This window comes from Aureobasidium subglaciale (assembly GCF_000721755.1).
Source record: "Aureobasidium subglaciale EXF-2481 unplaced genomic scaffold scaffold_2, whole genome shotgun sequence".
Lineage (NCBI taxonomy): Eukaryota > Fungi > Ascomycota > Dothideomycetes > Dothideales > Saccotheciaceae > Aureobasidium > Aureobasidium subglaciale.
The window spans coordinates 819,534-842,167 of record NW_013566993.1 but is presented as its reverse complement, the minus strand read 5'-3'; the positions used below and the strand labels follow the sequence as shown (position 1 = coordinate 842,167).

Sequence of the window (22,634 nt, the reverse complement as noted above, 5' to 3'; positions counted from 1 at the left end):
ACACTCAGGTCTCGCCGAGCGTCGTCATGAGGCCACATACCCGAGAAGATAGCAATCTCGCTTGAGGTGGAGCTAGAAGGATTACCCGCTGGAGCCCGAGTCTGGTAGAGCTCTAGGAAGAGGTGGAAGGCATCCGACAAGTGATTCACGTAACCTACCGAGCCGAAGTACTTTTTAGTCAAACATACCCTAAGGGTACTTTGTATACGAAGCTATTCGATGTGTCAAAGGTGATTGTCGATACTAGTCATGTTAGCATCGTCAGGTTTGCTTATCGCAAACAAGCTTCCTCATCTGTGGGGTATCTTCCCTTTCTGGAAGGCAGTTAACTTGTATCATGCAAGGAACGCCAAATGATCTGTCCACCAAGCTGTAGGATGCCATCATCACATTATTCTGTTAAGCGATCATTTGTATGGTAAGGATCACTGTCGATCCCCAAGCGATCCGGCGGTGCAAGTCGTATCCGTCTGTTTGCTTTTCTTCCCACGACTATATAAGTAGAGCCGTTGTCCTCTGAACTTGTAGAGCGACCCATCCGAACTACCCTAACGCGACAATGAAGATCTCTGTGGTTTCTACACTACTTCTGGCCGCTGGTGCCATCGCTGGCCGTAGCGCACAGCATGTCAACAAGAAGCTGCCCGAGCGTATGCGCTCTGAACCCGCTGGCCTGCCTGGTGTAGGTCTGGACAAAAGGACCACCACGAAGAAGAAGCAATACATTATTCCTCAGAACCAAAACACCACAAGTATGTATCAAGCCACGCAACTGTGCTACCGAACAGCCAATTCAATCTTTGCGGGGCACCCAAGCAATCACAGTCAGACAGAATATACATTTACTGACCGACTGTAGAGTATGCTGTTAACGGCACTAACATCCCTGACGTCAACTTTGACATTGGTAATTAACCCATCATAAAACTTCCATCACGGCTCTGACAAACATCCTAGGTGAGAGCTATGCTGGTCTGATGCCTATCTCTTCCCAGCAGAACGCTAGCGAGCTGTACTTCTGGTTCTTCCCCTCAGAGAACTCGCATGCCGGCGATGAGATTCTGATTTGGCTTAACGGAGGTCCCGGATGCAGCAGTCTCGAGGGATTACTACAAGAGAATGGTCCCTTCCTATGGCAATACGGAACGAGGAGTCCCGTTAAGAACAACTACAACTGGAACAACCTTACCAACGTGGTATGTGTGAAGTAAAAGAGCTGGAGATTGCGAGTTGGTGGTTTTGGGTGCCGCTTTCCCTTATCGCATTTCGTCCAGCTTGGCTTACAATGTCATGTACATACTCTCTGCTCTAGAATAATGCTAACCGCACTCTCTCCCTACAGATCTGGGTCGAGCAACCGGCTGGCACAGGCTTCAGCAGCAAAGGCAGCACACCCTCTGCAACGAACGAGGAGGAGGTTGCAGAACAATTCGCTGGATTCTGGAAGCAATTCATTGAGACTTTCGGTCTACAGCACAAGAAAGTCTACGTTACTGGTGAAAGTTATGCTGGTTTCTATGTCCCGGTGAGTACTCCACACCCGCAGCTCACATGCTGGGGGAATTGATCGTCAAGGACGAATAGTTTCTTCACCACTCGAAGGCAATTCGCTAACTCTCCTCTTACCTCAGTACATCGCCGACAACTTCATCCAGAAGAACGACTCTGCGCTCTACGATGTTCATGGTATCATGATCTACGACCCCTCGATCTCATACGATGTCGTGCTTCAAGACATCCCAGCCACACCGTTTGTTGAATATTGGGGTCCGCTCTTCAACCTGAACCAAACATTTATGGACGACATTCGCAACCGCTCCGATGCTTGTGGCTACACTTCATTCATGGAGGAGGCCCTCACTTTCCCGCCCAAGGGTCTGCTCCCTTCTCCTCCCAACGCAGACTACAGCATGCCTGGCTGTGAGCTCTGGAACGATATCTTCAGCGCTGTCAGCCTCGTCAACCCTTGCTTCGATATTTACCAGGTTGCCACTACTTGCCCTCTACTCTGGGATGTCCTCGGTTTCCCTGGTAGCTTCGACTATCTGCCTGAAGGTGCTGAGATCTACTTCAACCGTACGGATGTGCAAAAGGCCATCAACGCACCTGTTCAGGAGTGGGAGGAGTGCACTGGCGGTATCCTGCGCGAAGATACTAGCGAATACACTAGTCTGAGCGTCCTTCCCAAAGTCATTGAACACACCAACAACGTCATCATTGGCCAGGGCATGCTTGACTATATTATCTCCTACAATGGAACTCTCATGGCTATCCAGAACATGACCTACAACGGAGCTCAAGGATTCAGCAAGGGCCCTCATACCTGGAATGAGTTCTTCGTTCCTTACCATTCAGAACTGAACCTAGGTGACCTCGCCGGCTCCGGTGTCCAAGGTGCTTACCACACCGAACGTGGTCTGACCTTTGTCACCGTCCAGCTGTCTGGCCACATGATCCCTCAGTACGCTCCCAGCGCTGCTTACCGCATGGTCGAGAAGCTCCTCGGAAGAACGAAGACCCTTGGTACGAAGAGCAACTTCAGCACCCAAAAGGGCAACTTCGGCAACTCTTTCAACTTTGTCACCGCCAACGTTACTACCAACTGAATGAAGTATATTAGCGGAGCCGGCCGTGTACGAACTCCCTGTATTGGGTTTGTTAAAGTGAGACAATGATTGTGCCTTGCTACGGTTTGATCTTGCTCTCACTTAGACTCTTGGAAGAGAGTAGAAGGAGTGATAGAGTGTCTAGAACACAAATCGGATCTATAATAAAATGAGGAATAATTATGTAGAACCTTCAAACTGCAATCGCTCTCACCATCCCGTGCAGTAGTGTGTACTACTCATTTTCTTGTAGATTACGTCTTCGATGCCAAAGGATGTTTCTACCAGCCAGGTGCGAGAAGCAGTTGCATATGCCTAATAGTCACTCAAAATGGTCCAACATGACGGCTCTTCTACACTCACTCTTCCACAGCAAGTTCGGTGGGGCACAGCGAATCTCTGTAAAAGCCACGACTTGCCGGTGGTGATATCTCCTCGACGACCACTTCAATTCCTTGCACACGTACCTTGATCTGCAGCAAATTCTCAGAGCTATTTACTTGTTCCCATTACATGTTCGAAAGATTGCTCAAGGAGATAAATTATCATGATCGATCACCCTAACACAATCGTCCGTTTTGCGGACCACAAACTCGCGGCTTCTGGCTCATCAGGCACTGGTCAACACAGCTCTTTGACTGTGATGCCATGCAAAGCAGTTTGGAAGAGCAGTCGGATGACTGACGAAGTGATGGTCAGACACAGATCATGTGGAACTCGAGAGAACGACAGATATTAGGTCCTCTTACATACCTTATGCAATGCGCTGGATCTCGAGCTTGTTGATGGCGTGTTCTAGTCAAGAAAGGCAGACTCTGATCAACAAGGGACCGCCAGTGTGCTTCTGTCGCGAGCCCAATCAATCGATCGAGTGACTACTATCAGAGTCGCAAGAGGCTTTTGGTTCGTATTTCTTATACTCTTTCTGGTCATGCACGTATGCTGAATCACTGCATGGCTGAGCAGCCGAGGACCAGAACAATTTGTAGATCTGCTGTGAAGGTTTTGCAGTCATGCTCCTTTACGCACTTCGTAGTCAGGCCTGTTGTTTTTGAAACGGCTCAGCACGACCGTCCTCTGGCCTCAAGCAGGGAGACAGTGCGATATTCTAGAAATTAAAGCACCTCCATTATTTCCAATGCTCTGAGTCTGGACGAGGGAGAAGTCGACTCTGCCTTCTTGCATGCATGCTTTGGCCAGGACCAGTAGCCTGATTGAGCTAGCTCGGTACGACGGTCACGGGACCTTGAGATGGCGAGATACCGCCGGAGCCTTGCAATTCTTCATCTTGGCTCCTATTTACCGCGTGCGTGGTTCTCACAGTCTGCGTCGGGTAATATCTGTGGTACTGCCGTAGTTTCTGGAAAGGTTAGAGTGCCTCGCTTGAGACGACACGCCTCTCGATGAGATCGTCGAGGGGCTCACCCTGACTAATGGGAGATGACCACAGGTCTATCTATCTGTTCAGGGTGATATGCACAAGCAGTGTGCCTGTACCGCTGTTGTGGTAAGTGGTGCCCTGACGCGGTGTTAATGAGACAATCGGAATAGAGGCATTCGTTTAAGTGGACGCGGTCCGCGAGTATTAGTACAGCAGGTTTGGGACTCTGGCACAGACGGGTGTTATCTGCTTTACCCACGAATGGACGAGTTCAGATCAGGCTCCAAAATATTATAGATTATAGACACAAGTGCTGATTATACACGTAGATATCAACGGACACGGGCATACAAGACATGGGAGCAGTCGGAGGACACTCACTGCACGTTTGGAAGTGCAAGTGGAAATGCAAGTTGATCTGATAGAAAAGATCAACGGGGAAGGACGGTAGGCTACAGAGTGATCGACGTATAACTTGGCATTATTTGGTCTGCTGCATTTGCAAACAGACTGCTGGAGGGCTAGTCGCATGGATTGAGCAACGAGCAACAACAGGGTATGTGGAGTGAGCCAACGAATTGTTCATTTGATTCTTCTGGCAGATAAAGCAGTATTATTTGGTATCTTTGATCAAGGAATGCGGGGCCGAGTTCGGCGACGACTTGAGAAAGGGAAAAACAGACCAAGACAGATGGATCATCGATCATCCACGTCGGGGTTGAAAAGAGCGATGCGCATACGGTGAAGCTGTGCAGGAGTCAGATATGGGGTCTTGAAGAGTTTGACTTGAGACAAAGGGTCGCTTACAGCAGGGAGCTTCGGTACAACAACAGCGAGAGTTGCCATGAAGTTGATCATAAAGTAGGTTATGTCGTAATGCGTGTAGTGAGTGCTGACAAGGAAGAGGATAATGGGGACGCTGAGCAGGAACTTTTTGGCCGGAGTATATTGGTCGCCGCTATCGATCTGCTCCCACATGTTGAGGTTGTCGTAAGCACCGGCGTTGAACTCAAAGGGCACGCCTCGCACCCAGTGGAACATGAGGAACGAGCCGGCCATGTACGAGATGTTTGTGAGGGTCCATGATGTCTCTTGAGAGATGTTGGGGACAATGTCGAAGATGATTTTGAGGAGGGCAATGAGGACAAAGTGGATGGCCCAGGCACCTGTAGAAACGTGTCAGCATGCGCCTTGGAGCAGAGCTGTTGGCAGAGACGACGCACCTTTGGCATTGACCCATTCCGAGTTGAGGTTGGGCAGGGCGGCCTGGTCGCTGATGTGCTCCAGCGACTCAGGGGGCTCGGTGTACATCAGACTGCTAGACCGTCTCCTCCGTGCTGCCTTGGTGTCCATGCTGGAAGCTGCTCTTTCTGAATGTCTCCTCTGGTTCGGCGGGCGATTCGTGTCTCCGGCAAAGCTAAGGCCGGAGGAGGGTTGCAGGAGTGTGGAAGACAGCTTGGCGGTGTTTGCTGCTGCTGGTCCTGGTGCTCGTGCTCGTGCGAAAGAGGGGTGCGGAATCGTGGCGGTCGTGGGCGCACCGATGCACCGGCAAGGGGATACAATGGGAGAGGAAAAGACAAAGAGGATCGGACAGATGTCGTTGACAGCAGCTGCGAATTCGGGCAGAGAAGTGGCACGCCGCGCGAAAATGATATGATGCTGAAGGGTCCAGAAAGTCAAGACTCAGTTCAAGGAAGTTGTGGCGGTGCTGCACGTTTGGAGAAATTGGAAAGTCCCAAGCCTCTCGACAAGCCTCACGTACGATTATTTCCCCAGCTGTCTGACTACTACTACTATTACTACTTTTACCACCACCACTCGTCACCTGCTTGAACACATTTGCCTACCCACCACGCTATCGACGTCTACGACTGCCTTCGTCTTTCTATTGCCTTCTCTTTCACCTGTTTTTGCTTCTTCGCCCCGTGTCCACGTCGCCCTTTTGTTTGCGTCTCTCTTCCGTCCACCTCCGCGTCTCCTTGGCAATAGGGCTGTTTGCTGTTGCTATTTTGGTTGCATTGCTGCTTAAGCCATTCTTCTGAGACCCTTCGATATCTGAAGACATGATTTCTTGATAGGTTGATACAGTAATCGTACAGTGTAGCGAAACGAACGCCAGTCATCTACGGCTGACACCAGGACTCCAGCTCTGTGGTTGCCAGTCGTCTCCAGGGTTGCCCTTTGGTGCTTGCTTCCAGGGATTTGCCTCCTTGTCCTTGCTTCTGCCTTTGAATCTGCCGTCGTCCTTGGTTCTACCCTCTGTTGAAGCCTCGACTTCGCCCTCGTCACCTACCGCACTTCTCACACCTTCGTTCTCAGTTGGTTCGGTCTGATTATTGTGCATGTAGCCGGCAGGGTCTTTGACGCCAATTGCTGGTTCGGTCTGTGCCTTTGACGGTGCGTCCAGGAAAGACTCTTGAGCAGCCCACCTTTCATCCGCTGCAGCAGCGAGTTGACGCATCTGTGCTTGCCGAGATACCTCGTACTGTTGCTCCTGCAAAGTAGGAGCTTCTGGCCGAACCTGACGCAACCACTGATGCCATTGTGCTGTGAGGGTACAATATCAGAACAAAGTCGTCCAAGTAGTCACAATTGTTTAGTGGCGTACGTGAAATCTTAACATCGGCATAATGCCCCTGGGTGCTGTAATGAACAATTCTGCGCAGGCGACCGGCATTGATGGCATCTTTGAACTCCCAGAAGGTGTTGCCAGAAAGATCAGCGCCTGTAATTATGTGTGGTCAGTTGTGTCAAGGCGGTGATTTGACAATTTCTTGAACATACCGACAAGCCACTTTTTCCGCCATGGGAGACGGAGAGCCTTCCACTTGAACCAGGCTTGCTTGAGAGCTCCCGGCGGTTTCGGCATGTTGGAGATGAAATATCACGACAGGTTTGAAGAGCGACGGAGCATCAAAGGCGGACGAAGCACGAAGCATGGAGCATGAAGCATGCGGCATGGTTTTGATGACGCTCATTGATGAAACGCGGGCGAGGCGCATGCACAGACGCGAGGCCCAAACATTATCAATCACCTGCAGCCCTGCAGTCCCTCCTTTACCCCTCCATCACCAAACTACCTCCGTCTTCGTCCTCGACATGGCTTCTGTATCGTCGCTAGACCAGGACATGCGCAACTTGCGCTTGTCCAAATACACTCCGCAAGCCGCCAATGAGATCCGTTCTTGGATTGAACAAACTCTCGGCGAAACACTGCCATCTGGCGACCTTCTCCGGGATGTACTCAAAGACGGCGTGGTCCTGTGCAGACTCGCCAACTTGGCTCTCCCTGCTCCTGGCATCAAGTTCAAAAAGTCCGCCATGCCCTTTGTCCAAATGGAAAACATCTCACACTTCCTGCGAGCGTGCGAATCCCCTCCGCTAAACATGCCTGCCCACGACCGTTTCCTGACCGTCGATCTGTTCGAGTCGAAAGATCCCGCTCAAGTTCTGCAGTGCATCAGCGCCTTCAGTCGCGTTGCTCATGCTGTCAGTCCGGCTAACTTCCCCAACACCATCGGTCCCCAAAGGAGCGCAACCTTGAGTCCCGCTGGTGCTGGCCCTACCACCAGGAATGCTCGTACCGTTCCGCCAAGTCCTCTATCTGCGAAACCCTCCTATGCAGTACCTTCCGCCAAACCCTTGAGCCCTGCTTTAAGTGGAGGATCACCAGGCTCGCGCGCATCCGACAACGGTCTCAAATCAACCCGAGGCACAGTTAGTAGCTGGACCAAGGCAGGCGATCGGGGAAACACTGCTCCCGCATGGAATATTGCTCAATACGGATATATGGGTGGTGCCAGTCAAGGCAACCAAGGTGTCATGTTTGGTGGCAGACGACAAATCACTACTGCTGCACCTCATGTTCCTGGTCAAGGTGAATCTGGCTTTGAGAAGAGACGCCGCGACAGAGAAGCCGAGGAAGAACGCCTGCGACAAGAGGCCGACGACGCCGAATACAAGAGGAAGACCGAACAGGAGGCTGAGGAAGAGCGCGATCGCATGGTTGAAGAACAAAAGTGGGAAGAAGAAACTCGCCGTACACGAGAACAGGAACGACAACGCATTCTGGAGCAAAAACGACAATGGGAGGAGCAAGAGCGCAGATGGAAGGTCGAAGAGGAGGCTCGTCAGAGAGAACAGGAGGCAGACACGGCCGACGTGAAAGTAAAAGGACAACAAGCCGATCAAGATGCTCGTAGGCCCAGCGCGCATGAGGATACGCCGGAAAGGCTCAGAGTGCGCGACCTCGAAAAGCAGCTCGAAGAAGCAAGGGAACGGGAACGCCAGTATCAGCAAGAGCGCGAGGAGCGTCAAAATAGCATACATTCGCGACCTTCTACTGCGAGGTCGGAGCAGGCAGCAGACCCGGTGCAAAGGGCACCCTCACCAAAAGACAGCGAAGTATCCTGGGCACCAGTAGAGGATGAGGTGTTAAACAGGAAAGTGGCTGCGCCTGAGACGAGCCGTGGCTCATCGCGACCCCTTCCCACGCCGTCATCCAGACAAACGCCTGTGCTTCCTGAACGAACAGCATCTCCAGCAGGACCACGGCCTCTACCAGATCCTTCGGCATACCGACCTGTCTCGCCAGCGCAGACACGCACCGACCGGTATCTCGCCGACAACCCAGCACCCGTGTCGACTAAGCCGGTTGCTCACCAGCCACGAGAGATGGGATACACATCAACTTATGAAGAGCAAAGCGACAGAGAGCGCCGGATTGCATCGCAACAAACGACAAAGGCAGGAGGCTGGGCATCCAAATCACTTCTGGAACGAGAAATGGAACGTGAACGCGAGAGACAGCGAGAGTGGGAAGCTAATCAGCAAACGAACAAGGAAGTAGCCAAAGACTTGAACCAAGGAAGTGGCGCTGGACAAAGCTGGGATGTGCATCAATATGGCTACATGGGAGGAGACAGCCAGAACCGAGGTAGCAGTTCGGGCAGTGGGATTGGATTTGGTGGACGGCGCCAGATCATCGGACCCCGCCCTCCCCCAGGCTCATGATGGAGCGAGAAGCAGATCCAAGCAGGACGAGAAGCAAAGTCTTGCGACGAACAATTAATAGCAGCTGTACATAGGTTCCATAAAGACAATAGCATCGTCTTGACTCGGGCAGTAGAGATGGAACATGCATGTGAAATTGGCCCGAGCGCTGCTGACCTATGACGTACGGAGTCGGTTTCTTTGAAGTTTGGAGCCTCAGCAGGTGCAGGGCGGGCAGGCGCTTGCGGAAAAGTCCTTCATCACAATCACGCTCCACCTCGTTTCCTGCTTTGCAAACTGCTCCCTGCTGACTCGGCGCAAATTACCATCTTCTGTAGAACCTAATGGAAGTGAAGTTGCCTCGTCCATTCCTTCATATCTGCCAACTCTCGACTCCCATACAGTAACCCGCATCACTAAGCGCTCTTTCGCGACCCCTCTTCCTCCCACACCGCCACCTTCACCCCTCCTACCAGACATCCGACCCAACACACCACAATGCACGACTTGCGCAAGCAGGTGCTGCTCGAGAGCGGCAAGACGCTGTCGAAAAAGGCAAAGGCCAAGCAGGCCATGGGCTCGGCCGCCAGCTCAAAGCAAAACTCGCCCAACGCCTCGAGGGTCGCCAGTCGCCAGGCCTCGGACGATGAGGCTGATTTCAGCGACTCGACTACTCAGTTCAGGTACACTTCTGTGCTACTCTTCCCGCACCACGTATCCGCTAACACACTTTTGCAGTGTCAACTCCTTCGACGAACTCCGACCCGAAGACATCGACGCGCCCGAGGATGCTTGGGTGGCACAGCTGAACGAGCGCATGGAACATCTCATCGAACGCAAGAGAAGCAGTGTACAAGGCCGCGAAGAGAGTCTCTCGGTTCTTTCGCATCTTCTTATGGCCCACTTCGCTCAGCGCTATGTCCGTCCAAAGCTCAGTGAACTGGTCCCGGCTCTACTCAAATGCGCCAAAGGTGGTCAGTCGGATACTGAAACCGCTTTGGCCCTCAAGGCTCTGAGTCTGTTGATCATCACAGAGTCCTCCGACTCCATCTACGACGCCATGATCCGTCCTCTCAAGGGCATCATCTCCTCTTCAGAATCATCCTCGGTCATGGTCGCTGCTATTCACACCCTCGGTGTAGCGACATTCTACGGCGGCGTTGGTTTAGACGAAACGCAGGACATTATGGATTTCTATCTCGAGGTTATCGAGTCTGATGGTCACTCCATCGAAGCAGGTGACGATGGAAACGTCGTAGCTGCTGCTTTGCAGGAGTGGGGCTTCCTCGCGACCCAGTTTGAAGGCATGGAGGACACAAGCGAAGAGCCAATGGAGGCCTTCGTCGAACAGCTCGAGTCCAGTGACTCGAGTGTCGTAATTGCTGCTGGCGAGAACATCGCTCTTCTCTTCGAAAAGAGTTGGTCAGAATTGGAAGAAGACGAAGAGCCTGAACATCAGAGCGATGATGATGACGAGGAAGAGGCAGATCCAACTGCAAAGGGCATGGTCAAGCGCTACACTGTGTGGCGTCAGGAACATCAGCTCAAGCACACGCTCAGTGCTCTCGCTCAGGCGCACGGCAAACGCATGTCCAGGAAGGACAAGAAAGACTTACATTCCAGTTTCGCCGACATTCTCAACACGGTCGAGCACCCAACGAGGGGCCCTCGCTACAGCAACGCCATCGATCAGAACACGAATAGAGCTTACGGCTCACGCATGGTTGTCCACATTGGCAAGAACACTATGAGTATCGACAAATGGTGGAAACTTCATCGTCTACAATCACTGCGCCGTGCACTTCAAGGTGGATTCATCGTCCATTATGAGGACAACGAGGTCGTGTTTGATTCTTTGCCTGTCACGTTGGACTAGACTGGCCTTCGTCCTAGACTCTCCTTAACGACCACAAATATCACGATTTCTTGTTCAGCATGGGAGCTTTGAATTTCGCAGGTGGATACTAAAGCGTTGGTGTTTGCTTGCTCGTTCTATATCTCATCATCCTACCTATCTTTTTCACACACTACTGTTCCTCATGTTCCATCGATCAGTGGTCTTCTACTCTTGTATGTGTGTACGGTTGATTCAAGTCCGGTTCATCGGCATATCTTTGCACGACATATCGTAGCAACCATTGCAGTCTGCAGCCTAACACCGTGAGCAGGGTTTCCCTCTCGGCAGTTCATTTGCAATCTTATCATAATCGTTGCTCCTCCGACACCGACACATGTGTGCTAATGAATAGTCCACTATCTTCTTTGAACATCGGAAACCACTGGAAGATGCTTGGAGGTCTCATTGTGTGATGATGGAGAGTTTGTCACGTTTCTTCAATGTCATGTCTTCGTCTCTAAAGCTTGGTGGAGTAAACGAGGCTTTACAGTGGTGCTCGGCCCAACCTCTTTCCTCAGTCTAACGACCTACAACTTCCACAAATCTCATGAATATCTTCCGCCGCTCACGAGTTGGCTCTCCAAGGATACTATCACCCAAATCTATCAGAAAATTGGCAATGGCAAGCCCGCCTCCTACAAGACGCTTTGCACCTCTGAGCAAAGGCAAAGGTCATGACGCCATCGACGGTGACATGGTCTTGAAAGGCATTGTGTTCGATGTCGATGGAACTCTCTGCGAACCTCAGAACCATATGTTTGGAACGATGCGCGAAAAACTGGGTATCACCAAGGAACAGGATATCTTGGATCATGTATACAGCCTATCAGGATCGAAGCAGAAGGAAGCCCACAAGATCATCGAGGACGTTGAACGCGAAGCTATGGCGGAGCAAGTACCGCAAGCTGGACTGGCCACACTGATGGAACATCTGGATAAGAACGACATCAAGAAGGGAATCTGCACGAGAAACTTCAATGCACCGGTCGACCATCTTTTGAGCAACCACCTGCCAAGTCATATCGATGCATTCGCACCAATTGTCACCAGAGACTTTCGCCCTCCAAAGCCATCTCCTGCCGGCATTTTGCATATTGCAAAGCAGTGGAAGATCATTGGCGAGTCAGACGTAGGAGATGATGGTCGGCCCATTGCAAAGCGGTCAATTCCCATGATCATGGTTGGCGACAGCATTGACGATATCATCGCTGGCCACGACGCCGGTTGCGCTACCGTGCTACTCAGAAGTGAAGGCAAAGAGGACCTGGAGAAGGATCCCCGAACTGACGTGGTCATCAGCCGGTACGTGGAAAAGTAAACAATTTGTTGTGATGTCAAATACTGACCTTACTTTTGTGGCAGACTGGACGAATTGGTCGACATCCTGGAGAAAGGTTTCGAGAGCAGACAGAAATGATGCTTCATAGCACAGAATTATTCATGGGCTGACAGCATTCCGAACGGCCGTCAGTGCAAGAGAAATCAAATAGAAACGGCCATAAGGACCCGGTATACATATTAACACTCATGTGAGCCTAAGCTGGCTAGCTAGCTATACAAAAACGCTCGGAACCCTTCCTCGTCCACTCGTGCTTCCGTCTACCACACCGACCATCCCTTTCCGAGGGCCCCCAAAAACAAAAGTCGCGACAAACGAGAAAGCATTGCTAGTTCCTGACAAGCTTGGGTATTCGAGAAAAAACGATCGCTCCAAGAAAAAAGAAATACTCCAGCGGAATCCTGTCCTGCGTATGCGAAAACCAGATTTCGTATGTTTCGTAATAATCGTGAGAAAGAGAAATTGCTCAGCCTGAGGCGAGCTTTCAAACAGCGGTGTTCATTTGCAACGTCGAACGCATGGCGCTTCTTCGTGATTGTAATGTTGATGTTTGAATAGGAGCAACTATTACTAATTGTTAGTCTTGGTTCGACATGTTTAGTAGTATCCGAATTTGTGCTCACGTTTGAACGACGGCTTGCGGTCTGCTTTTGGTCGAGTCGGTGCGGCTGCTTGGTCGAAGGTGATGGTTGATTTCTGAAACTCGGCCGAAGGAGCATTTGAGCCCGACAGGAATGATTTTATGCTGGCAAATGTTTTTGTACTTTGCTTGACACTGTTTGTGGAGTCGGTTTGTTCGTAGTCATCGTCGTCTTCATCGTCAGAAGAAATTTCTCGCTCTTCGATTGTGACATTGGGAGGGAGGGAGATTTCCTCGTAGGCCGGAAGCTCGTCATCGGAGAAGATGGAGTGTAGTGAGGACGTAGTAGACATAATTGTTGTATGTGTATGTATGTGTGGGCGTGCGATGGGTTGTATTGACACAGTATGACTTTATGGAACAGGAGGCAGGGTCGAATTGGTTTTCAGGTGTAGATATCTTGTGCTCGGATGGCTGTGGAAAATCGCTGACCGCAGCAGCAGGCAGATGACCAGGCACATATATATGTAGTGATGTACATGCCGATTGTGGAGAGTCAAGCATCGTAGCAGAAACTAGTGTCTCGGTCAAAAACCGCAGATCCAAGACCTGCCATGCATGACGAGCGTCACAGGCGTAGTCGTAAGCCCAAAATAACAAGGACCCAAGGCACTCAGCCACCGGCGATGCCTGGCAGCCTTTACGAAACACCAGCGTCGGGCATAAAGGAATCCAGTAATCAAGCTAGTGTGAGCCAAAACGACTTGCAAGCAGGAGAAAGGGAGAATCAGTTGCGAGCAGTGCCACACAGCGACCGGAACTCGGAATGACAGGTCCTTGGTGGGAGATGGCGGGGATGACTGATGCCAATTCAGCCCTACCTACCAGGATGACTTACAGCGCCCAACGGCTGCAAACATCCGGATGCATACTTCCACAATGGTGACGCGTTTTCTACAACGGCCATGACAGTTCCACACCTGCCGATACAAGGGCCAAGGTTAACCAAGCAACCCCGAAGTTGACAGGGTCTTTGAATGTTCGGGCATCAGGAAGAGCTTACGAATGATCGACCTCGAATCAGCCACACGATGATCAGAAACAGTCTTTTACCAGTGTCATCTTGAATTCATTATTCCAAAGGACAAGACTTTTGGGCATCGCTGGCAGAGGTGAGTCAGGCTTAAGGCATCCCACGGGAAATGCTCAGCGGCCAGATATAAAGTTGGTGGAAATCTTCGGACTCGAATCAAGCATTAACCCTTAGTGCGCGGACGCAGCCCAAGGGTTTTGATATGATTAAGGAGTCTTTGCTTTTCCCTCTACTGCACAATTTGCAGATGTGCCCAAGGCTCTCAATTGGTACTTGACATGTTTCTAGAAGACTGAGCTGAAACAAGGTAGAGTCAAGGCCGATGCGTCTAGGGGCCCAGCAGCTCGGTCAATTGTCAGTACACAAGCTGACGTGAGGAAGCAAATTTGCATTAGCAGAATTGTGCAACACAAGGATGCATGAAAGAGCACTTTGACGCCAAAGGGCACGCGTTGACAAGACGCGTCTCGCAGCAGCAATCGGCTTCCAATTCTCTCTCGTCCAATCTCACACCAAAATGGCAGATACAATCCACACACCAGCTGTTGAACGCGATCCCCCTTCTCTCCCTGCATCCCCATCGCCCAAGCGCGTCAAGCACGTCGAGCCTGCTCCCAATCTCTCAGTCGCTTGTGAGTTGTAGCTCCGAAGCTTCAATCCATGCCCGCTAATCCATGGCCAGCTATCCTGAACGACACTGCAGCTACTCCCACTCCCCATTCTCCTCCACACAAACACCACCAACTAGACATGTCTGTCGCGACTACCCATCTGCCCCCGATGAACCTCGAACCCCCTCCGCCAGCCCTTCAGATCAAGCTTCTCTCAGCAACAGCTCGCGCTCCCACCCGTGGCAGTGAGTTTGCTGCCGGCTACGATCTCTATGCATCAAAGAGTGCCACAGTTCCCGCCAGAGGAAAGGTCCTTGCTGATACCGACATCTCGATTGCCGTGCCTGCTGGAACCTGTATGTTCTGATCTTCTGCCACCTGTCCAACTCTTCCTGACATGCTCCATAGACGGTAGAGTAGCTCCTCGCTCTGGACTCGCTGCAAAGCATTCAATCGACGTCGGTGCTGGTGTCATTGACGCAGACTACCGTGGTCCCCTCAAGGTCCTTCTGTTCAACCTAGGCGAGACCGACTTTGCTATCAACGAGGGAGACCGAATTGCACAGCTGATCGTCGAAAGAGTAAGCAACATCACGCTACCCTCGATTCACAAACAATAACCTCCCGTCAGATCTACACTCCAGAGGTGCTTGTGGTTGACCAGCTTCCCGACAGCGTCCGTGGCGCTGGAGGCTTCGGCTCAACTGGCGGCTTCGCCAATATCGTCCCTCCTGTCAACCCTCCTGCCAACGGAGGCGCGCCTGCCATCGGCCTCTAAAACAAGTGTTGCGTTTACCACTGGTTTATGGGGACTGGCGTACAAGGAAAAAGCTGGTGTGCTTGGTATAATTTCATGTCGGAACAAGGGGTATGTAATGCGAGACGGCCACGACAGGAAAAAGCAGAGTAGAATCTTCAAGCTCAAGTTTGATGCACAGCACCTTGTCCGATTTCTCCTCCAGTGCCCATGTTGACCACCCCAAGCTCGTCCGGCTTGACAGACACATCGGGATCAAGCTCGACATTGGCAGCATGTGCCTTGAAGGCCTCGATGTCGGGAGGATAGACCAAGTCCTTCCAATTCCTGACGACTCTGACTTCGGCCGCTTTTGTGAGACGCAGGTATCTGTCACGCTCGTTGTCCTTGTCCGCCTCTTCGCCAATGCCTGTGTTGAAATCTTGAGAGGCCTCCATCTTCTTCAATTCTTCTTGTCTTGAGTCCATGGTCTTCTTAAGCACCAAATGCATACTCGCCAGTACCTTCTCCGCAGCCTTTGCCAGAGGAAGTTCGACCGCCTCGACCTTGTCTGGCGATTGCCAATGTGCTGTGGTCAGAAGATCTGCAGCAAGACACGCTTCACGTAGTCGTGCGACCATCAGTGCGGCAAACATGTCTCCTGTGCCAGAGAAGAAGACTGGGAAAGCAGGCACTTTCAGGCGGAACAGACGTGGGTTGAAGTCAGAATCAGCTGTGGATCCCACAATCGAGAGCTCGGCTTCTTCTCCAGTCTCATTGTCGTGCGGCAGGCGGACGGACGTGATGATGATGTGGGGAACGCGGTGAGTGCGATGGAGGACGCGAATAGCCTCGGCGAGAGACTTGAAGTCTGTGATGGTGACACCCGAGAGAAGCCTATAGTATTGTCAGCAGCCAATCGAGGTCCATTTGTTTCGCATCCGAGTCCTTACTCTGCTTCGAACTGGTTGGGCAGAATGAGATCTGCATCTCTCAGCAAGCTCTTGTATGCCGGGACCACTTCCTCGCTAACATAGATCTTTCCTTCGTCGCCCATGACGGGGTCCAGCACTATTGCTTTCAGCTTCCATGTCTGCTCGACACGCTCAATCCTTGACTCACCCCAGAAGAAGGCTCCAGGCTTTGTCGTCGATGCGAATCTGGTCTCTCGTGCTATCTTGCCGACTTGCTGCACGACACCGGCACTCGGACAGTAGCCAGACAGCAAGACGTCAAAGTCATTAAGGCGCGACTGCTTCAGACCCTCGTATAGTTCGGCGACTTCTTCAGCAGGCGTCTTGCGGCCCTTGAACTGCTTGTATCCTGTGTGATTGCCTGATCGTGTCAGATGTTGGCTTCCTGGCTGTTACGCGTCGTGGTGATTGCTGGGAACGCACTGAATTGAACCGTGTTGATGGCCGACACCTCGCAGCCGAGCGCTTGCATGACAAACGTGGCCATGGTGTTACCTACATAGCTATCGATGTATGAGGGCTCGAGTTCTGTCCATCGCTCTCGTATGGTGTCTTACCCATATGCTACCTTCACTTACTGTTAGTCACAGCCCATGGTCATCTGGCATGGACCTTTTGCAATCTCTTACATGACTGGCGACCGCCAGAACGTGAGTCTCGGGAACTTCTGCCATATTCTGTTGCGAAAAGAGACAGATAGTGAGTAGGTGCGAGTGACTCTTCTGTCTAGATACATTCAATGCTGGCGATTCACAAAAACAGAAGACAAGAGATAAGGCTGCGTGACGTGGTGTGGGGATCGGCCAGGGTCGCCAAGAATCATGGTCATCACAAGGGTTACAAGAAAAGCAAAGTCTGGGTGGTGAAAGTATCTTATTTGAATTGGTATAATGACAAAATCGGCCGTCCGATCTAAACCTCACGCTGATGCCACTAGCAGGGCAACCCTCTCCCCAAAGCAAATCATCAAAACTCCAGAAACACCATGTCATGCCGTAATCATGCTCTTTCTTTCTTTGTGCTACGCATCTACTCCTCATCACCAATCTATGATTTGTTAGCTTGTGCATATGGCCAATGTTGGCAGCTTGTCTTACCTTGGGGGCGAGGTAGAATCTGAGGTAACTGTTGTTTGCCAGCGAATACTCGACCATGAGTGGCACATCGGTCGAAAGGCAGAGCTTGACTCTGCTTGAGAGACCGCTGGCCTTGCAGAAGTTGACGAGGTACTTGAGCGAGAAGGTGAGCGAGACGGGCTCTGACAGCTGGATGTCGACATTCAGGTCCTCCTTCTCGACGTTGGTGTGCTGGCGGAGAGTAACGGAACCGGAACCAATGTCACCGGTACAGCCGAACTTGACGCCTTCTTTTGTGCACTCGATGTTGACTGATGAGACCATGTCAGAAAAGACTTTGCAAGTAGTTTGATCAGCGAGACTTACCAGACTCTGAGAGAGCAGAGAGATCTCTGCAAATGCGCTGAAGCTCGGCCGAGGGCAGAGTGATGGAGGCGGCGTAGTCGGTGTCGGGAATACCAAGGTGCTCTTGGTCAATGTCCATCAACTTGATGTCGTACTCGCTGATTCTGTCGCTCTCGGAGCTCTCGAAGACAAGGTTGACAACGTCAGGCGAGTCCTCGGCCTTGAGGGTCAGAATATCCTTGTCCTGAGCAGCGCGGAGGACCTTCTGGAGAGAGACGAGGTTGATGCCGAGGGCGATGTTGCGATCGCATCTGAAGGGAGAGAAGGAATCGGCCTTGAGCAACATGGAGACGAGGGCGACGTGGGAGTTGTCCATGGCTTGGAGACCGACACCGGAGTCGTTGCATTCGAAGTTGCAATCTTGGACGAGGTCCTTGATCGCCTCAACGACCTTCTTCAGGAGGTTGGCCTGTTCGAGACGTGCCTCAAGCACTGCGCACATGTGAGTTTCCAAGTGTCATGATGAGCGGCGGAAGGCTTTCTTACTGTTGATGTGTGGTGGATGAGAAGGAGATTGGTGTAGGTTGAGTGAGAAACCGACAGACAAGTGGTCTGGTCAAGTGAATTGGATGGTGAGGATACGGGAGTGTTTGCGAGGTGGAAGGCAGTAGAGGAAGAGCGCAGTGGCATTGTTTGGCTGTGAAGAAAGCTAGCGCGCGTCGCTCGCGTCCACGAAAGACGCGTTGCGAATCTTGGCCCGATCTGGCTGTCATGACTTCACCGTACCGCGACATTTCTTACCTGCTGTATTAACCGATCACGAATCTTCTGCCTTCGCTTTTGATTCGGCACAGCTTTTGGATACTCTGATGAACAATACAAGTCATTCAGGTCACCACGAGTTATGTGAGTGAACCTCTATATCAACAGGCAAGACGCATGGCCGGAATCATATTGAATCTTGATTTTAACAACATCTATGTAAACTTGACCATCTCCTCCAATCTTTGCAAGCCTTGTTCTCCAAAAGACTTCGTCAAATCTTTTGTTTTGTTGCTCGCAGCTCCTACGAAGCCCAACAACAGCCTCATCAGCCGCATTTCTCCTAGGAATCCCAAGGCTACAGACTCGACGAGGGCGTGGCATTCAACAAGACTACCTGGCTGCAATCTCCGTGTATCTGGCCTTGTTTGTGACAGTAGATTTGATACAGTATCTGACACAGATAATGGTTCGGGTTGGAACGTAGCGCGTCGTGTTTAAATGGGCGTAGCTTTCGTGGCATGTGTTGCGTGAACGGCGCAAGATGTTTTGTGGTACAGGTGTTCCCTCAGATACATAGATCATGCCGGGCGAGGGCATGGTTTCGGTTGGACAATGGACGTTGTACGGTCTTGGAACAGAATGGTAGAGGTGTCGGCGACCGAGAACGGGGCATCATGCGCGAACGAGACCGTAGAAGAGAGTCCAGGTAAGCACAAAGCTCATGAGGCCTCCAAAGAGGTCGCCGATCCACAGGTCAGCGATGGGCGAGTGGAAGTAGGACTTTGCTAGGACATTGGCGCGGAAGGAGAAGATGAGGAGGGAGACAAGCAGAGAGCCGAGAGCATAGAAGAGAAAGCCGGGAAAAGACTCGAGACCGAGAGTGCCAGCAGCGACGCCAAAGAGGGAGGCAGTCAGGGAGCGGATGTTGGAGACAGTCTGGTGAAGGGTCAGGTGGGACGGTCATTGATGTGGACAGGTGTGTGAAGGCTTACTCTCGCATTGTGCATCATGCTTTCCTGCACGACAGGGTTGATGGCCAACTCGCGTTCGTCCAGCATGATTGCGATGTTGCCGAGCAGATGCCTGTTGTCTAGTGGTGTCAAATAGGGTCTAGCTGGTAGGGGAGTTGAAGCTGGTGGGCTCGAGGTTGCACGTTGGCTCCTTCTCCACACGCGGAGTATTGCGGACCGAGAGTCTGCCCCGACACAGACTCTACCCCGACCAAGGGACATACAATAGCAAGCACGAGACCCGGGCCTGAATCATGAGACGATTCTCTCCATGGGATGATAGTCGAGTACGGCACGCCTTTCACATGCGAACGTATTCCACCGACTGCCCGGTAAAGTGCCAGTCTAGAGGTACACATCTATCTGTAGGCCTGTACACGACAAATGTATGGAACGGTCATGGAAGGGGAATGTTCCTGTGTCATGGATGGACGAGCGGAATCACACGGTACTTGGATACATGTAAAGTTATTCATCTACGGGAAATGGTGCGAAGGTTGAGGATGAGCATCAAGGAGATTGTGCAGGTCGAGGTGCAGGATGCGCATGACGAAAGACGAACGGCTGGAGACGGAAGGCGCGAATCCGTCCGCAAATCGCAAATCCTTGAAACTGTCGTCGTCGTCGTCGACCACCAGCCCGTTGCTTTTTGCTTTCCATCAACACAAAGCCTCTGCAACCGCCATACATAAACAACCTCTGTGTATTTTACTGAACCCACTCTGCGCTCTGGAACTCCTCTTCTCCTGCAAAGCTTGCCGCACTCTAGATAGACGCACCTCTGGGTCCAGCATTTTGCATCCCTTCCCTTCGATGCGCCGGCACGCGACCACGACACTGTAGTCCTGCGACCCACGACCAAAATGGCCTTCAACTTCAACTGGTCCCCGCTGATAGGCGACACGTCGCGCGCCCGCGACATGCTCACCGCAGCGCTGAACAAATCTCCAAAACCTCCCATCATTGTCGACGACATCATCGTCAATGAGCTGAACCTGGGCTCGGTGCCGCCCGAGCTCGAAATCCTCGAAATTGGCGATCTGGCTGAGGACCGCTTCCGCGGAATCTTCAAAATGTCCTACGCCGGCGATGCTTACCTAACTCTCAAGACCCGCGTCCAGGCAAACCCGCTAAACACTTCGTTATCCACAAAGCCTGCCTTCGCATCGCCTCAGCCTCTGGCCGCTGCCTCGGGTCTCACCATCCCCATTCAGATCACCCTGTCTGATATCCGCTTATCAGGCTTCGTCATCCTCGTCTTTTCGCGCCAAAAGGGCATCACCCTCGTCTTCCGCAATGACCCTCTCGAGTCCCTCAAGGTCTCGTCCACCTTTGACTCGATCCCCTTCGTTCGCAACTACTTGCAGAAGGAGATCGAAGCACAGTTGCGTGTCTTGTTCATGGACGATCTCCCCGCCATCATTCATCGCCTGTCATTGCGTGCCTTTGTGCCGGAATACAGCCAGGCCCAAGACGATGAGGCAAAGGCGCCCACGGACGCTTCAGAACGACCCATCGACCCCCTGGCAAGCCCACCGCAGGACCCTACCGATTCATGGGCCGATTCCTTCGACCCCTCGCCCTTCTCTCTCGACTCTTCTTCCGAAACCTATGCCTCCTTCTCACAAAAGAACTTGCTACGTCTCGCTGCATTGAGCGAGTCACAACAGACCCTTTCGCTCTTCACCCCCGCCATACGTGACACTGTCTTCCGTGCCTGGGCCAGCTCCAAAGAATCCCAGGACTCGTCCACCGCCGCTACGCCGCTCGCTCGCCCGAACCCATTATCTCGCATACACTCGTCCATCGGGACACCCAAGTCGTGGTCTTCAGCCTCATCCGATGTTTCCGACGCACCGACACATTCTAGCAGACCATCCCTCGCCAGCCAATCTACATCATCGACCGTTTACTCAATGGGCACTACCAGATCAAGAGCCCACGCCGCTAAGAAGAGAAAGAACAGAGTCGTCAACTTGCGTAAGACTGCTCCAGAAGACAACACCAACGATACCGACAGTGTCGCGACCAATGACAGCGAGGACCTATCCGCTCCTAGCATCACTCTCACCGAACCTCCTCAATCTCCTCGTCGCCTTCCAAAGCTTGAGGTTGAGGCTACTCAAAAGACACCGTCTTCTCACGTTCGATTTTCTGCTTCCCAAGAACAGTCAAAACCATCTTCTGGAGCTCAGACGCCGACGCCGGCATCTAAACCCCAACGTCCTGCCTTGTCTACTATACAGACACAGCCTCTATTCCAAGAGAAGAAGAAGGCCGATTTCGCAGCCCGCTCCTCTTCTGCTTCACGGCTACGCTTCAACTCCGAGGGCTCTACTGGTGGCATCTTGGAGCAGGCTTGGATGATGAAGATGGCTGCCGAAGTGACACGTCGCGTGCAAGAAGAAAAGGCCACTGGCGGTGGCTTCTGGCATCAATCCGAGGAGCTGGAACATCCACCTCCTGCTTACGCTGCATGATTGTTCTCATTTTTTCCCATCGCATTCTGACCGTCTATCATGGAGGTCATCTGTATTAGTATACTACCTTGACGAAGCGTGGAGTATTGGGTTGCATTTACAAATTTGGTTGTTTCACACGATTCACAGCCAGTGTGTGTTTTAAAAGCTTTCAGTTTTGAGTCTTTGATAACGAGTCATACAAACTTCTCATTCCATATTCATAAACTTTGATATTCGTGCTACTTCCGTCGATGTGTGATATCGCATCAAGAAATCGGTCTACTCGTCCTTGTCCAAGATGGCGTTGACTGCAGCAACCTTGTCCTCTGCTGTCTGCTTCTTGTCTGTCCTTGATCCGACCCTGATATCGCTCTGGATTCTGACGACTCCATTTTCGTGAAGTAGCGTGTGTGCTTGGCCGATCACGCGCATGACATCGTCCCAAGGACCCTCTGTTGATCACTACTTTAGCTGCTTGACACGGTATCTAATGCGTGATATCGGCGAACAAGACTTACCGACCGTCGTTCCAGCTGAATGCATGTGATAGACAAGGCCGCTCTTCTTGAGTAGTCGCTGAACTTGAGAGACCTCTTTAGACACGGATGCGGTGGGTGTGCCCAGCGGTATGAGGCAGAAGTCTGAATGTTGTCAACGCGACCATTTCAAAGAGATGTTCTCACCATGCACTGACCTGCGATACATGCTGGGGGTGTAGAAAGATTGGATAATTGACTATCTGCCATGTTTTTGGTTTGTTGTTGATG

General features: G+C 51.8%; 13 protein-coding genes across 13 annotated transcripts; 6 read left to right on the top strand and 7 right to left on the bottom strand.

Moving 5' to 3' along the window:
* Positions 1–495: 495 nt before the first annotated feature.
* On the top strand, positions 496–2,891 carry AUEXF2481DRAFT_36318 (uncharacterized protein). The gene is made up of 5 exons (XM_013492008.1): positions 496–752; positions 860–907; positions 958–1,196; positions 1,343–1,525; positions 1,632–2,891. Exons 1-5 carry the CDS (start codon positions 560–562, stop codon positions 2,604–2,606), a joined length of 1,638 nt encoding a protein of 545 aa, XP_013347462.1. The 5' UTR covers positions 496–559; the 3' UTR covers positions 2,607–2,891.
* A 1,709-nt stretch (positions 2,892–4,600) lies between these two features.
* Positions 4,601–5,596, bottom strand: AUEXF2481DRAFT_388981 (uncharacterized protein). The gene is made up of 3 exons (XM_013492270.1): positions 5,211–5,596; positions 4,795–5,153; positions 4,601–4,734 (listed from the first exon to the last, which is right to left on the bottom strand). Exons 1-3 carry the CDS (start codon positions 5,338–5,340, stop codon positions 4,684–4,686), a joined length of 540 nt encoding a protein of 179 aa, XP_013347724.1. The 5' UTR covers positions 5,341–5,596; the 3' UTR covers positions 4,601–4,683.
* A 510-nt stretch (positions 5,597–6,106) lies between these two features.
* On the bottom strand, positions 6,107–6,856 carry AUEXF2481DRAFT_26242 (uncharacterized protein; the record flags this gene model as incomplete). Its single annotated transcript, XM_013491896.1, has 3 exons — positions 6,107–6,534; positions 6,596–6,712; positions 6,772–6,856. 3 exons carry the CDS (start codon positions 6,854–6,856, stop codon positions 6,107–6,109), a joined length of 630 nt encoding a protein of 209 aa, XP_013347350.1.
* Positions 6,857–7,086: 230 nt separating this feature from the next.
* On the top strand, positions 7,087–9,000 carry AUEXF2481DRAFT_26241 (uncharacterized protein; the record flags this gene model as incomplete). Its single annotated transcript, XM_013491895.1, has 1 exon — positions 7,087–9,000. One exon carries the CDS (start codon positions 7,087–7,089, stop codon positions 8,998–9,000), a length of 1,914 nt encoding a protein of 637 aa, XP_013347349.1.
* Positions 9,001–9,477: 477 nt separating this feature from the next.
* On the top strand, positions 9,478–10,855 carry AUEXF2481DRAFT_1826 (uncharacterized protein; the record flags this gene model as incomplete). The annotated part of the gene is made up of 2 exons (XM_013491751.1): positions 9,478–9,662; positions 9,718–10,855. The coding sequence occupies 2 exons, from the start codon at positions 9,478–9,480 to the stop codon at positions 10,853–10,855; spliced, it is 1,323 nt and encodes a 440-aa protein (XP_013347205.1).
* A 640-nt stretch (positions 10,856–11,495) lies between these two features.
* On the top strand, positions 11,496–12,293 carry AUEXF2481DRAFT_1825 (uncharacterized protein; the record flags this gene model as incomplete). The annotated part of the gene is made up of 2 exons (XM_013491750.1): positions 11,496–12,178; positions 12,239–12,293. 2 exons carry the CDS (start codon positions 11,496–11,498, stop codon positions 12,291–12,293), a joined length of 738 nt encoding a protein of 245 aa, XP_013347204.1.
* A 91-nt stretch (positions 12,294–12,384) lies between these two features.
* On the bottom strand, positions 12,385–13,172 carry AUEXF2481DRAFT_389020 (uncharacterized protein). Its single transcript, XM_013492269.1, has one exon. It carries the CDS (start codon positions 12,932–12,934, stop codon positions 12,476–12,478), a length of 459 nt encoding a protein of 152 aa, XP_013347723.1. The 5' UTR covers positions 12,935–13,172; the 3' UTR covers positions 12,385–12,475.
* Positions 13,173–14,695: 1,523 nt separating this feature from the next.
* On the top strand, positions 14,696–15,208 carry AUEXF2481DRAFT_54359 (uncharacterized protein; the record flags this gene model as incomplete). The annotated part of the gene is made up of 3 exons (XM_013492101.1): positions 14,696–14,855; positions 14,908–15,080; positions 15,131–15,208. Coding segments are annotated over 3 exons (411 nt in total), but the record flags the coding sequence as incomplete, so codon positions are not given.
* Positions 15,060–16,957, bottom strand: AUEXF2481DRAFT_36313 (uncharacterized protein). Its single transcript, XM_013492007.1, has 7 exons — positions 16,839–16,957; positions 16,767–16,777; positions 16,633–16,712; positions 16,358–16,570; positions 16,189–16,306; positions 15,131–16,132; positions 15,060–15,080 (listed from the first exon to the last, which is right to left on the bottom strand). The coding sequence occupies exons 1-6, from the start codon at positions 16,881–16,883 to the stop codon at positions 15,421–15,423; spliced, it is 1,179 nt and encodes a 392-aa protein (XP_013347461.1). The 5' UTR covers positions 16,884–16,957; the 3' UTR covers positions 15,060–15,080; positions 15,131–15,420.
* Positions 16,958–17,071: 114 nt separating this feature from the next.
* On the bottom strand, positions 17,072–18,296 carry AUEXF2481DRAFT_72400 (uncharacterized protein). Its single transcript, XM_013492144.1, has 4 exons — positions 18,177–18,296; positions 17,652–18,122; positions 17,307–17,596; positions 17,072–17,256 (listed from the first exon to the last, which is right to left on the bottom strand). Coding segments are annotated over exons 1-4 (780 nt in total). The 5' UTR covers positions 18,178–18,296; the 3' UTR covers positions 17,072–17,238.
* A 771-nt stretch (positions 18,297–19,067) lies between these two features.
* On the bottom strand, positions 19,068–19,453 carry AUEXF2481DRAFT_1820 (uncharacterized protein; the record flags this gene model as incomplete). Its single annotated transcript, XM_013491749.1, has 2 exons — positions 19,068–19,331; positions 19,388–19,453. The coding sequence occupies 2 exons, from the start codon at positions 19,451–19,453 to the stop codon at positions 19,068–19,070; spliced, it is 330 nt and encodes a 109-aa protein (XP_013347203.1).
* An 815-nt stretch (positions 19,454–20,268) lies between these two features.
* Positions 20,269–21,885, top strand: AUEXF2481DRAFT_1819 (uncharacterized protein; the record flags this gene model as incomplete). Its single annotated transcript, XM_013491748.1, has 1 exon — positions 20,269–21,885. One exon carries the CDS (start codon positions 20,269–20,271, stop codon positions 21,883–21,885), a length of 1,617 nt encoding a protein of 538 aa, XP_013347202.1.
* Positions 21,886–22,146: 261 nt separating this feature from the next.
* AUEXF2481DRAFT_1818 (uncharacterized protein) lies at positions 22,147–22,613 on the bottom strand (the record flags this gene model as incomplete). Its single annotated transcript, XM_013491747.1, has 3 exons — positions 22,147–22,319; positions 22,386–22,508; positions 22,562–22,613. 3 exons carry the CDS (start codon positions 22,611–22,613, stop codon positions 22,147–22,149), a joined length of 348 nt encoding a protein of 115 aa, XP_013347201.1.
* Positions 22,614–22,634: the final 21 nt, after the last annotated feature.